The following is a 13,616-nucleotide window of genomic DNA, read 5'->3' on the forward strand; positions in this document are numbered from 1 at the left end:
TTCACATGGAAATATAGAACTAGTTATTTTTAAAGGCACAGAGACAAATTAAAGAAGAGCCAAATGGTGAAGATAAAGAATACTGTAGAATTACAACGGAAGATATTAGTGATGATGAAACAAGAATATGAGAGTAGGTACAAGAAAAAAAGACAGAGAAAATGTAATTTTACCTGTAGGTCTAGATACTAGATAAATATAGTGACTATAAGTTATACAGGGTGTTTCATTAATAATTGTCCGTATAGTAACTGGAGAAACCTTAGCACAAAATACGAAGATTTAACCTAAAACACTTATAGTCCATTATTTGACGGTTTTTGCGGTAAATTTTAAAGAACCGCTTGTATTGACTTGAAATTTGGCATACATATAGATAATATGTCAAAAAAAAAGTGATATTGTGCCGATGTGTGCTTTTGCTCTGGGGGTGGGTACCACCCCTTCTCGGGGGTGGAAATATGTAACCTCAAAATAACCTCGGAAGTTAATAGATATTTCAATTCTGAGTAAAAAATCTTATATACGACTTTTTGGTAAATTGATATTTAGCAAGTTATTCACGATCGAAATTGATGATTTCCTACATGAAAAATGCATGTTTTTGAGTGGATTTTCAAAAATATCTCTAAAATTATGCATTTTTACGAAGAAGTCTTAAAAATCAAAAAGAAACCTATTAAATGAATGAATGGAGTGGTGTTTTTTAAATTATTATAGCAATAACACAACCTAAGTTACAGCCTACTTAAAATCAGGGTTTTTTCGAATTAACCTTGAATCAAACATTTTATCATTAAATAACGCAAGAAATAGAGATTTTTAGAAAAAAATTATGAAGACATCTTTTAAATCTTTTACTGATACCTTTAAAAGGTGCTATGATAAAAGTGATTTGGATAAAAAATGGCTGAGTTATTACAAAAACAAAACGATTATGTCGTTGAAAAATCAAAAGAGTAATTACTTAAATTGGTGAATTTTCCACAAAAATAAAAATTAACATTATTCCATACACAATTAGGTTTATTTATAGCCTGACTACGCGTTCTGAGGTTTTAACCAGTTTAAAGTGCTTAGGTTTGAAAAAAATTTCAATTTAGTATTAAATTATTTTTTGATATTTTATAAATGTTTTCCATTTTTCCAAAATTACTTGAAAACTAAAAGAAATCTGAAAAATATATATCAATACTAAAATGTAGTATTTTTTATATTAAAACTTATTCAGTTTTTTCAATACCTCTATGGTAAAAATTGAGTGAGATATTTATATTTAAAAGTTTGCACGTAAGTGCGAGAAGCAGTTTTCTAAGCTATTTGAATCGCATGCTTTAAAAATCAAAGCCATCCAGAAAGTCCAGCTTCTGCTTAATTTTAGTACTTACAATTCCCCATAAAATAAGCTTTGGAACAATGAAATATCTTGAAAATTACAGAAGTTATCGTTAAAAAACCACATTGAAACTTATGTCGAATACTTTTTAAGCGTTGATATAAGTATTTTATTTTTTTTTTTTCATGAAAAAGGCGCATCATATGAAAAAAAGGGAAGATATATTTTCTGTCATAAATTAAATAAGTAACTCAAAAATGCTTTTTAATTTGAAATACCTCAGTGGCGTACTATTTTTTTAATTCAGAGTAGTACCCGTATGCGCGCCAATGATGAATATAAAATTCTTAATAGTAAGCCTGTCAATAAATGCGTAATAACTACCTCTTAAAACCCACCAAATTTCATTTGCATACCTTAACCGGTTTTAGAGCAATCAATAAATCTTCACTTTGTAAGAGAAATCTCAACACCCCGTATCTTGGAACTTCAGTAGCTACGACACTGGTTCTACTAGGTCTCCAAACTTCATACATACACAAATTTTTTCAGTTTTTCATAATCTATATTTCTGCTCGGAATATTTTTTCGATAAAATACTTACTTTTTGAGTTATTTGCGAAAAACCGTCTATAGTATTTTTACTACAAAAGCGATATTATGTAGGTCAAAATTTTTGACGTAAGAGAACTGTCAAAACATTAAAATGTGACTTTTCATTATTGCCATGTTTATAATAAACATGGCAATAATGAAAAGTCACATTCTAATGTTTTGACAGTTCTCTTACGTCAAAAATTTTGACCTACGTAATATCGTTTTTGTAGTAAAAATACTATAACAACGTGGTTCTTTTGTTGAAAAATGAACATATTCACTCGCAAATAACTCGAAAAGTATTGACTTAATGAAAAAACTTTATAGAACAAAAGTTGCGTAGAATTTGTCAGTTTATCCATTTTCGGACTTATTTTGGACCTATATTTTTTCACCCCCAATAAGGGGTGAAACTCACCCCCAGGGCAAAACTACATATCGGTACTATATCACTTTTTTTCCTTAACTTATTAGCTATGTGAATGCCAAATTTCATGTCAACCCAAGCGGTTGTTTAAAATTCACAGGTTTTGCAATATTTTAACGTGAGTGAATGATCTAATAAATCTCTTTGTAGGGGTAATTTATAAGGGTTGAAAATATTAAATACTTAATAAACTAAATTGCAAACATAAAATAAAGTTTAGATCACTACAAAATACATTATTACTTAATTTAAAGTTACAAAATATTTTTTAAACAAATTCTTATTTAGATGGTAGTGTTTAAGGGTTTAAAAATAGTTATAAACTATAAAATACATTTCAATATGAGAAACAATCAAATTCCTATATTTAACATACTATTTAACGTACCTACACATAATTTAGTTTTAAATAACGCTTATATCGGCTGTTTTTAATTTTTGGTAAAAAAGGGTAGTTTTCACCCCTTAAAAATAAAAAGCATATATTGTAGTCATATCACTTTTGAAGAGAAGGATAAATGAGCTTATTTGCAAAATTTCTTCTAAATTGTAGCGGTTCTTTAGAATTTAGAGGTCTTGCAATATTTTACCGTTAACGAACGGACTATTAAATAAAATGTGGTTCCTTACTGAGTTACAGGGTGTTTTATCGAAAAATTTAAAAACTATTTTTGCTCAGCATTTGAAAACTATTCGCCATATCCCTTTCATACTTGGTAGGAAGTATGGGTACTGTACAAACTACTAAATTATGTTAAACAAACGTTTCTGCATATTACCAGAGGCGTACGACGGGGGAAATTGAATGGTTGACCCTTTCCAAATTCTACGCCACTGGCGGAATTGCTATTTTAGTTCAATTTTTGGATTCTCCAGTACTTTCTATCAAAATAATATACTCTTCATTCGTAACGATAAAGTCATTAGTTTTCGAGTTCTTTGAAGTTAAAAATGAAACGATACGGTTATTTTGATTAATGTATTGTGTCGATTCATTTTTAATTTCAAATATCTCGAAAACTATCATTTTATCGTTATTAATGAAGAGAATATTATGTACATAAAAAGTATTAGAAAATCAAAAAATTACACTCAAGTAGCAATTTCGTCAGTGGCGTAGATTTAGGGAAGGGTCAACCAACCACTATCCCCTGTCGTACGCCTCTGGTAGTAGCTAGAAACGTTTATTTATCTTAATTTAGTAGGGTGTACAGTACTTACACTTTCTGCCAAGTATGATAAGGATCGCCTAATAGTTTTAAAGTACTGGGTACAAATGTTTTTTTTAATTTTAATCATATGAATCATATAATAAATTAATCAAAATAATTGTGCCGTTTCATATTTAACTTCAAATATCTCGAAAACTAATAACTTTATCGTTACCAATGAAGAGTATATTATTTACGTAAAAAGTATTGGAGAATATAAAAATGGCACTAGAATAGTAATTCCTCCAGTGGCGTAGAATTTGAGAAGGGTCAACCATTCACTATCTCCTGCCGTACGCCTCTGGTAGTAGCTAGAAACGTTTGTTTATAATAATTTGGTAGGGTGTATAGTAGTCGCACTTTCTGCTAAGTATGAAAACGATACGTCGAATAGTTTTACAATTCTGAGCAAAAATAGTTTTTAAATTTTTAGATAAAACACCCTGTAACTCAGTAAGGAACCACATTTGATTTAAGTGTTTTAGGTTAAATCTTCGTATTTTTTGCTAAGGTTTCTCCAGTTACTATATGGACAATTATTAATGAAACACCCTGTATAATATGGCGTTTGATGCAATGTCTTCTGTAGAAAGGGTTCCATAGACAGTATAAGAGATAGAAGGTAGAGAAGATAAGAATTTATGGATAAAAGTAATGGAGAGAGAAATAGAATCAATTGAGAAAAATAATACATGGACAGAAGTGGATAGAGACAGACAAATTAATACCAGAAAAGATAGAGATTTTGAACTAAGTGTAAAAATAAATAATTTTGCTTGATCTTTTTAACTTAAAAATTATTCTGCTTGCGTAATACATAAGGACGAAAATTACGAAAATATTAATACGATCTGGCAATATTGTAATAAAAGAATAAAAAAACTAACAAATCTACAATAATGGCATATAGTCCAGAGAAATAAGGTTTTTCTCGTGACACATCCCCTCCAGGCCGAAACCAAATTTTTTGAGTAGAACGGAGATCTATATTAATAACCTTTATGTTTCCTGCAGCCGATTTTGATGATATACATGTTGTGATGTTATAAACAAATGAAGATCAAACAACGGTAAATTTTCGCTTTTTTCGTCTATAACCAAAAAATTAAGCAATTTAACCAAATTTATGATTTATTTTGCAATTATCTAAGCAACCAATAAGGATAGACATATTCAGCGAACGCCATATTGAAGTTTTTTATACGATTTATGAGTTTCTTACTCTCAAATTTATTTAAAATACTTAACTTTTTGGTTGTAGACGAAAGAAGCGAAAATTTAGCGTTTTTGATCTTCATTTGTTTATAAATATGTATATCATCCAAATTGGCTGCAGGAAACATATAGGTTATTAATATAGATGTCCATACTACTCAAAAAATTTGGTTTCGGCCTGGAGGGGTTGTGTCACCAACAGGTTATTTTTTCCTTATTTCTCTGAACTAATAGTAAAACTCCGGGGTAAGCCTATTACTAAATATAGGTTAAAAAATGATACAGACCACGGTTTTTACCTCCTTGCACGCAAGATTGTGGATAATAGCCGAGCCTCGGTCTTGCAAAACTGGCGAGTCTGATAAAAGGGAGTGGACTGCTACTTTGGTCGTCACCCTGATGTTGCTGGTCTGTTGGTTGTTGTATGACCATTCGGAAATGTACAGCAACCACTCCGAAGAGCTCAAATTCTCAAACATATTCGCCATCTGAAATTTAGATCGTTTGTAATGTATAAGTTTAAATTCAGCGTTTTTTAGGCATATTTCAAATACTTCATATTTGTTGCCAAAACTCAAAATCGAAATTTTATGTTATAGGTTTTGAATATTAGGCTCTAACAACGAAAATTTCACATCGTTATTTCACATCAATGGAAGTGTAAAATTTTATTGATCTCATGAGAATGGAAAAAAATGGCAACAATTGCGCGACGTTTATTTATTTGGCAGCTTTATAGAAACTGAGTTAATTTGCGGCAAAACGCAAAACTTGCATACAAAAGCTTCACATTCAAAATCGCTGGTCGCTTCAAGCGTTACTGCTGAGAGAATGGTTCTTTCTACACAAAAAGTGCTAATAAACATTTTTGTTCAAAATTATCTCAGCTACATTTCTTTTTTTCTGAGACGTACAAATTCTTGATATATCGATGTTTTACGTTCCCGCCCCTTCCCCCACGAGGAGTTTTAGTGGAAGGCCAGGAAGTAGGAGTGACAAACTTTATTTCATCTTTTTTGGGGTCTCAAAAGTGACATCCTGAGCAAAAATAAACTTGTTGGCCTTGTTTTTAGAGATCAAATCTCTAACGACTGGCCTAGTAGAGTCCTTTTCATGAGCATTTTTCAGTGCGTCACAAATGATAGAAAGAAAGGTAAGTGCGTAATAATGTACATTTTAGTGACATGACATTTTAGTTAAATCTGACAGTCGTCACATATTATTTGCAATTTGGCGTAAAAACAAATCAATTGTGTTTATTGCATTTATAAAATGGTATTTTCTTTGATTTGCATAGTCTTATAAATTTTACAGATTATATTCGTAGATATATTATACAGGGTGTCCCGAAAAGATTGGTCATAAATTATACCACAGATTCTGGGGCCAAAAATAGGTTGATTGAACCTCACTTACCTATATACAATAGTGCACATAAAAAAAGTTACAGCCCTTTGAAGTTACAAAATGAAAATCGATTTTTTTTCATATATCGAAAACTCTCAAAGATTTTTTATTGAAAATGGACATGTGGCATTTATATGGTAGCAACATCTTAAAAAAAAATTTAAGTAAAATTTGTGCACCCCATAAAAATTTTATGGGGGTTTTGTTCCCTTAAACCCCCCCAAACTTTTGTGTACGTTCCAATTAAATTATTATTGTGGCACCATTAGTTAAACACATTATTTTTAAAACTTTTTTGCCTCTTAGTACTTTTTCGATAAGCCAGTGTTTATCGAGATATTTTGAATATTTGTCGAATCCACCACATATTTGTATATGGTTAAATACGATTATTCGCGGTGTGCAAGTACTTGGAAAGGGAAACGAGAAACGACCCTGCGCGAGTCGCGGAGAAATATTGCAACTATCTTAAATAATTCATATTGTCAATTGAAATTGTCAAATTGACGTATATTTCATACCTTCTGTCAATGAAGCAGAAAAATTATATATTGCTCCACAATATTGATATGATATGCAATTATTATATAAAGGTAAATTTAATTAATTGTATTTTGCTTGCAGTACTGCATTTTAATAACTAATTTTATTTACTACATACAATTGTTGATGTTTTCATAACATAACCTGAATCTTATTTTTTCTTCTTATTATGGACTTAAAATCTTATTTTTGGACTATGGCCTTGACAATTATCCAGTAACCAGGACTAATATAATTGGCCAATATAATTAAAAGTGCGAATAATAGTACAGAGCGTAGAAATAGGGGTCGCTTTGCCGAACTTGCACGGTCCCAATAGAGACCTGTTAATAATCTGAAAATTTATTTATAATTTACATTTTTAGGTATATTTTGAAAAAGAAGCTACATCTCGATAAAAGGTGACTTATTAACAAAAGACGAAGAGGCAAAAGTTTTAAAAATACTGTGTTTAACTATTGGTACCACAATAATACTTTAATTGGAACGTACACAATCATTTGGGGGGTTTAAAGGAACAAACCCCCCATACAATTTTTACGTAAATATATTGAAAAAGAAGCCGCATCTCAATAAAAACTGACTTATGGAAAAAATACTAAGAGGCAAAAAAGTTTTAGAAACGTCGTGTTTAACTAATGGTACCACAATAATGAATTAATTGGAACGTACAAAAAAGTTTGGGGGGGTTTAAGGGAACAAAATCCCCATAAATTTTTTATTAGGTGAACAAATTTCACTAAAATTTTGTTTCAAGATGTTCCTGCAATAAGAGTGATACATGTTCATATTCAATAAAAAATATTTAATAGTTTTCGATATATTGAAAAAAATCGATTTTCATTTTGTAACTTCAAAGGGCTATAACTTTTTTTATGAGCACATTTGTACTAAGGTAAGTTAGGTTAAATCGAACTATTTTTGACCCCATAATGTGTGGTATAATTTATGACCATTCTTTTCGGGACACCCTGTATAATTCATAAATAATTTTTTCTTCAATTATAGCGCCATCTATCGATAACTAGAATAACTAGAATAAATGTTAGTAATCACAGACTTTTTTCTGTCACATACAATTTAGTGCGTTAGAAAGAAATCGAAAAACTGTGACGCACTGAAAAATGCTCATGAAAAGGACTTTAGACATACTTCAACGTGATAAAGTAGAAAAGCGATGTTGTGACGTACTACGTTAAAATAATTAGATAGAAACTTACAAAAACAGCAATTGCTTCCTGTTCTGGCATGCTCAATCTGTCGATTTCAAAAGCGTAGTTCATCAAGACGTGGTCCTTTCGATCCTGATGTAGAACTAATATGACGTCATCTTTCAAGGCCGCCATAGCCAAAACATTGACAGTCTTCACTCTAACGTCAACAGACAGTTGGGGATCGTTGAGCAATCGTCCTAACATAAAAAAATATAATTTATAGTTGATTCATTGAGCTTAGGACGAATACAACATAAATATATCTGCCACTAGTGCCATTTATTATTAATAATACAAGAAATGGTTTTTAGTACCTCTTCCTATATTAAGGAAAACGGGATGTGATTGAATAATGTAGAATCCTTTCCGTTTTCTATTTCGTCATCTCTTTGCCTTGTAAATTGTAGAAATAGTCCGTTCTTTGAAGGTAAAATATTGCAAAACCTCTAAATTTTAAAGAACTGCTTGGATTGACATGAAATTTGGCATACACATAGCTAACAAGTCAAAGAAAAAAAGTGATATTGTGCTGATGTGTGTTTTTGCCCTAGGGGTGAAAAATATATGTTCGAAATAAGTCCGAAAATGGAAAAAAGGCCTAATTCTAAGCAACTTTTGTTCTATAAAGTTTTTTCACCAAGTTAATACTTTTCGAGTTATTTGCGAGTGAATATGTTAATTTTTCTACACAATAACTACGTTTTCAAACGGTTTTTCGCAAATAACTCAAAAAGTAAGATTTGGTGAAAAAAAATCTTATCAAAAATATAGCACGTAAAAAAGTGAAAAACTTGGTGTATATATTAGGTCACTGCATCTAGTAGAAGCAGAGTTATAGCTAATGAAAAATAGGTTCATATTCGTCAAATTCCAAATAGTATATTTTAACGTGCCATAACCAAAAAACGAAGCACTTTTTTGGGGAAAGTTCATTTTAACTTTTTTAAAGTGTTTAAAAAAATGCTTATTTTTGTTTTTAAAAAAAATTTTAGCATCAAAAGTAAACAAGTTACGCTCAAAATAAAGTTGATCCCTTTGTTTGGTAAGAAATCGGGAAAATCACCCCCTAATTAACATTTCAAATGAACTAAATTGTTATCACTTCACAAGGTTTTTACTCGCGCATGTATTGATCATACGATCTGTAAGTTTCATCGGTTCAAAATCCTTATTTTTGAAAGAGCTGTAGTTAAAAGGGCTTGAATGAGTCACTTATCACGAGTGTATGCAAATTTAGAAACACCGAATCTTAACCAAGTATATTCAAATGGGAAATAAGCCACAATTTTACCTAAAAATGATTTTATTAACGTTTCGACGCCCAAGTCGGGTGTCGTTGTCAAAATACAAAATAATACTAAATAAACAAAAATGTTGTTGCTTAGTAAAAAATTCTTCTAATAATTTATTTAATCTGACTCATTTATATCGGCAATTCAGACACGTATTATACATTTTAAAGTAGACGACTTTGCCAATATTGGCAATATCATTTTAAAGTCGTCTACTTTAAAATGTATAATACGTGTCTGAATTGCCGATATAAATGAGTCAGATTAAATAAATTATTAGAAGAATGTTTTACTAAGCAACAACATTTTTGTTTATTTAGTATTATTTTGTATTTTGACAACGACGCCCGACTTGGGCGTCGAAACGTTAATAAAATCATTTTTAGGTAAAATTGTGGCTTATTTCCCATTTGAATATACTTGATTATAAAAATGCCACAAGAAAATAGCTTCAGAACAACACCGAATCTTAACCAATTTTTGTCTTACAGAAAAACAAAAAAATACAAAATATTCAGAAAAGTAAAGCAACTTTTTTTATTGTTTAAGACTTTTGGTATCTCTAACAATTTTTAGTTATTTTGAAAACAAAGCATTTTTTTCAAAATTAAAATTTTTAAAAATTTTAAAACCAAATTTTTTTCAAAAATAAGCACTTTGAATCGATGAAACTTACAGGTCATATAAACACAACATAAGTAAAGTAACTTGTGAAGCGGTAACGATTAATTTATTTAAGTTGCTAATTGGGGTGGGGGGGGGGTGATCTTCCTGATTTTTTTTTGCCAAAACAAAAGGGACCAACTTTATTTTGAACGTAACTTGCTTACATTTGATGATAGAAATTTTTTTTATAAAAACAGGAATAAAGCTTTTTTTAAACACTTTAAAAAAGTTGTACCTAATGTGTTTTCCCCATGAATGCTTCATTACTTGGATATTTCACATTGAATTATTCTATTTGGAATTTTTCGAATATGAACCTATTTTTTATTAGCTATAACTCTGCTTTTGCTAGGTATAGGGACCTAATATACAGGGTGAGGCAGATAAAAGTCCTATTAGAAATATCTCGAGAACTAAAGGAAACAGAATCATGAAAATTGGAATGAAGGGGTTTTGAAGAGTGATCTCTTTAATGAAAATATTTTCATCGATTTGCTAGTTCCGGTTATACTGGAAGTGGCTTATAACTTAGTTTTTTTAAATGGAACATCCTGTATATTTTTACATTTTTGGATTCTCCTGGATGTCTTCTTTCTTAAAATATGAGGTTTTGTAATGTTATACAGGGTAGTTTAAGAGATAATTACGTTTTTTTTTAATTTCCTAGCAACATTCACACCCTGTAGAATTGTAGTAGTTTGACATCAAAAACTCTATTTATGTTCAAATGATTTTTAATATAGTATACTATTGTTAAAAATTGTTAGTATAGATAATGTTGAATTGTACTATACAGGGTTGGTCGAAATTCGGAAAGAGTATTTTCTGAGTTTTCTTAAATGGATATTATTGTAATGATATGATATTTTATGCTACTTTTTTATTTCTTAAGCATTGCCTATACCTAACTGCTTTAATTTGTGAGTTATTGGTGATTCAAGCCAAACATTAATTTTAACAAAAAATACGTGAAATTTTATTAGGTTGGCCGTGAAAATATTCAATCACAAATAATTTTTCGGAAATAATTACATATTAATCTAGACTGATCTTTAAAATTGCCAATAATGGTTGAGCTATCAAAATACCTACGTAGTTAACATTCTTGGCGCGATTAACAATTAAGCACAGGTTAAAGCATTTAGGTATAGGGAATGCTTAAGAAATAAAAAAGTACCATAAAATGTCTTTTCATTGCAATACTAAAATATAGGGTGTTCCATTTAAGAAAATTCAGAAAATCCTCATTTCGAGTTTCGACCAACCCTGTATACTTAAATTTAACATTTAGCTATACTAATAATTTTTAATAATAGTAGACTATATTAAAAATCATTTTAACATAAATAGAGTTTTTGATATCCAACTACTACAATTCTACAGGGTGTGAAATTTGCTACGAAATTAATAAAAAAACGTAATTAGCTTTTAAACTACCCTGTATAACATTACAAAACCGCATATTTTAAGAAAGAAGACATCAAGTAGAATCTAAAAATGTAAAAATATACAGGGTGTCCCATTTAAAAAAACGAAATTTTAAGCAACTTCCGGTGAAAATATTTTCATTAAATAGATCACCCTTCAAAACCCCTTCATTCCAATTTTCATGATTCTGTTGCCTTTAGTTCTCTAAATATTTCTAATAGGCCAGTTATCTGCCTCACCCTATATACACCATTTTTTTCACTCTTTTATGGGCTATAGTTTTGCTAAGAATATTTTTTTCGACAAAATGCTTACGTTTCGAGTTATTTGCGAAAAACCGTCTAAAAACGTGGTTATTTTGTTGAAAAATGAACATATTCACTTGCAAATAACTCGAAAAGTATTGATTTGGTGAAAAAACTCTACAGAACAAAAGTTGCTTAAAATTAGTCAGTTTATCCATTTCGGAACTTATCTTGAGCATATATTTTTTCACCCCCCAGATGGGGTGAAACTCACCCCCAGGGCAAAAACACACATCGGCACCATATCACTTTTTTTCTATGACATGTTAGCTATGCGTATGCCAAATTTCATGTAAATCCAAGCGGTTCTTTAAAATTTACAGCAAAAACCGTGAAAGAATGGACTAAAAGCAGAGATGCAGGATGTTAACATGAAACATTCTGTGAACAGAATGGTTCTAATTAAGGAAGGTTTCTAGATTTAAATTAGTGTATATTATATTTTTAATAATGTATTCTGTATCTGAGACCTTCCTACTTTCTTAATGGATGTCGCTGTTTGCGTCTTCAGTGGGGATTTCAATTTATCTTTCGAATTTTCCTTAAATTGACAATTTGGTTTTGTGTTGATTCAGAGGCGGGGAACATCTGTACTGATGAAGATTATACCAGAAACAGTGACTGTCTGCAGATTATGTCTTGCCTCTGAATCGAAATCAAACATAAAATGCATTTCTTTCACTTCTATCTTTACTCAGATTGTGAGTATATACTAAGAACTATTTCTTGTACCTGTTCACATATGAAGGAAAACGGGATGTGATTGAATATTGTAGAATCCTTTCCGTTTTCTATTTCGTCTTCTCTTTGCCTTGTAAATTGTAGAAGGCAGAGATGCACGATGTTAACAAAGAATGGTTCTAATTAAGGAAGGTTTCTAGATTTAAATTAGTGTATATTATATTTTTAATAATGTATTCTGTATCTGAGACCGTCTTACTTTCTATTGTCTTTAAAAGATTTGAGTTCGAGGAGAATGTGTGGAAAGAAGACTACGGACTTACCTACGAAATCCAAAAACCCATCACTTAAGGCCCAGCTTCCTTCATCGCCAATCATGTATTGTTGAAGTTCTTCCGTTGCTCTTTGTTCTTCTGGTGTTAGCTTTCCGTCGATTAGGGCGACCAAGGCGTCAAATTCTGCTTTTACCTACGAAGAAAAACATCACTGAACACCATAACCGCATTAAGAGTCATATTCTCATGCAAGAGAAAAAGTGAAGAATTTTATAATAGCTGAAGAAGTAAATAACGAAAGGCCACTGAATTCTAGCAGTCCAGAGGGTGGTGTTAAGGAGGTAAGAAGGAGATTTGAAGAAGCTTTTTAGGCGTTAGTGTCTAATAATCAATACCTGGAGCATTTATCAAGCCAGAAAGGGGTGAGAAGATGACTGGATAAGAAGAGAGTTACCAAAATTAAGAATTCTAGGTGCTAGTGAATGAAGAAATAAATAATCAACGACAAGAGGTTTGCAACAGGTCGGAGGGATGTGTTAAGGATATAAGAAGACGATTTGATGAAGATTTTTGGGAGTTAGTGGATGAAAAAGTACATAATCAATGGCTGGAGCGTCTCTCTCTTTAATCCTGCCCTCCTGAGGGAGTGTAGTGGTCGTCGTGATTTCTTGTATTATCAGTCTCCAAAGATCTCTGTCTCTGGCCATTTTTGTTGGGGATCTTCCTCGTGATCTTCGGCCTTCCACTTCCTTGTATAATGAGTCTTTCCATGTTTTCTGTGTTTGCTCTCATAATATGTTCAAAGTATTTTAATTGTTGGAGCGTCTAGCAAGCCGGAACGTGGTGTTAATAGAAAACAATGGCTGGAACATTTACCAAGCCAGAAGGAAGTAAGAGGATGGTTGTATGGACATAAAGTCACCAAAATTTAAAAAATTGGATGGTCATAGTCAACAAAATTAAAAATTTTGGGTGCTAGTGGATGAGCAGTATATAATTAACAAACAGAGACTTACAGC

At 31.1% G+C, this 13,616-nt stretch overlaps 1 protein-coding gene across 3 annotated transcripts in view; it reads right to left on the reverse strand.

Annotated features, from left to right (window-relative positions):
* Positions 1–13,616, reverse strand: part of LOC114329633 (uncharacterized) — a 62,063-nt gene that overhangs the window by 15,612 nt on the left and 32,835 nt on the right. For 2 of the 3 annotated variants that reach the window (XM_050643594.1, XM_050643591.1), the window contains exons 7-9: positions 12,646–12,790; positions 7,957–8,147; positions 5,086–5,274 (exon numbers count right to left, since the gene is read on the reverse strand). In XM_050643594.1, coding sequence (XP_050499551.1) covers positions 5,086–5,274; positions 7,957–8,147; positions 12,646–12,790 — 525 coding nt within the window. Of the gene's footprint in view, positions 1–5,073; positions 5,275–7,956; positions 8,148–12,645; positions 12,791–13,616 lie in introns of all 3 variants that reach the window. The other variant, XM_050643593.1, reaches the window with a different exon arrangement.

The sequence above is a fragment of the Diabrotica virgifera genome, chromosome 2 (assembly GCF_917563875.1).
Source record: "Diabrotica virgifera virgifera chromosome 2, PGI_DIABVI_V3a".
Lineage (NCBI taxonomy): Eukaryota > Metazoa > Arthropoda > Insecta > Coleoptera > Chrysomelidae > Diabrotica > Diabrotica virgifera.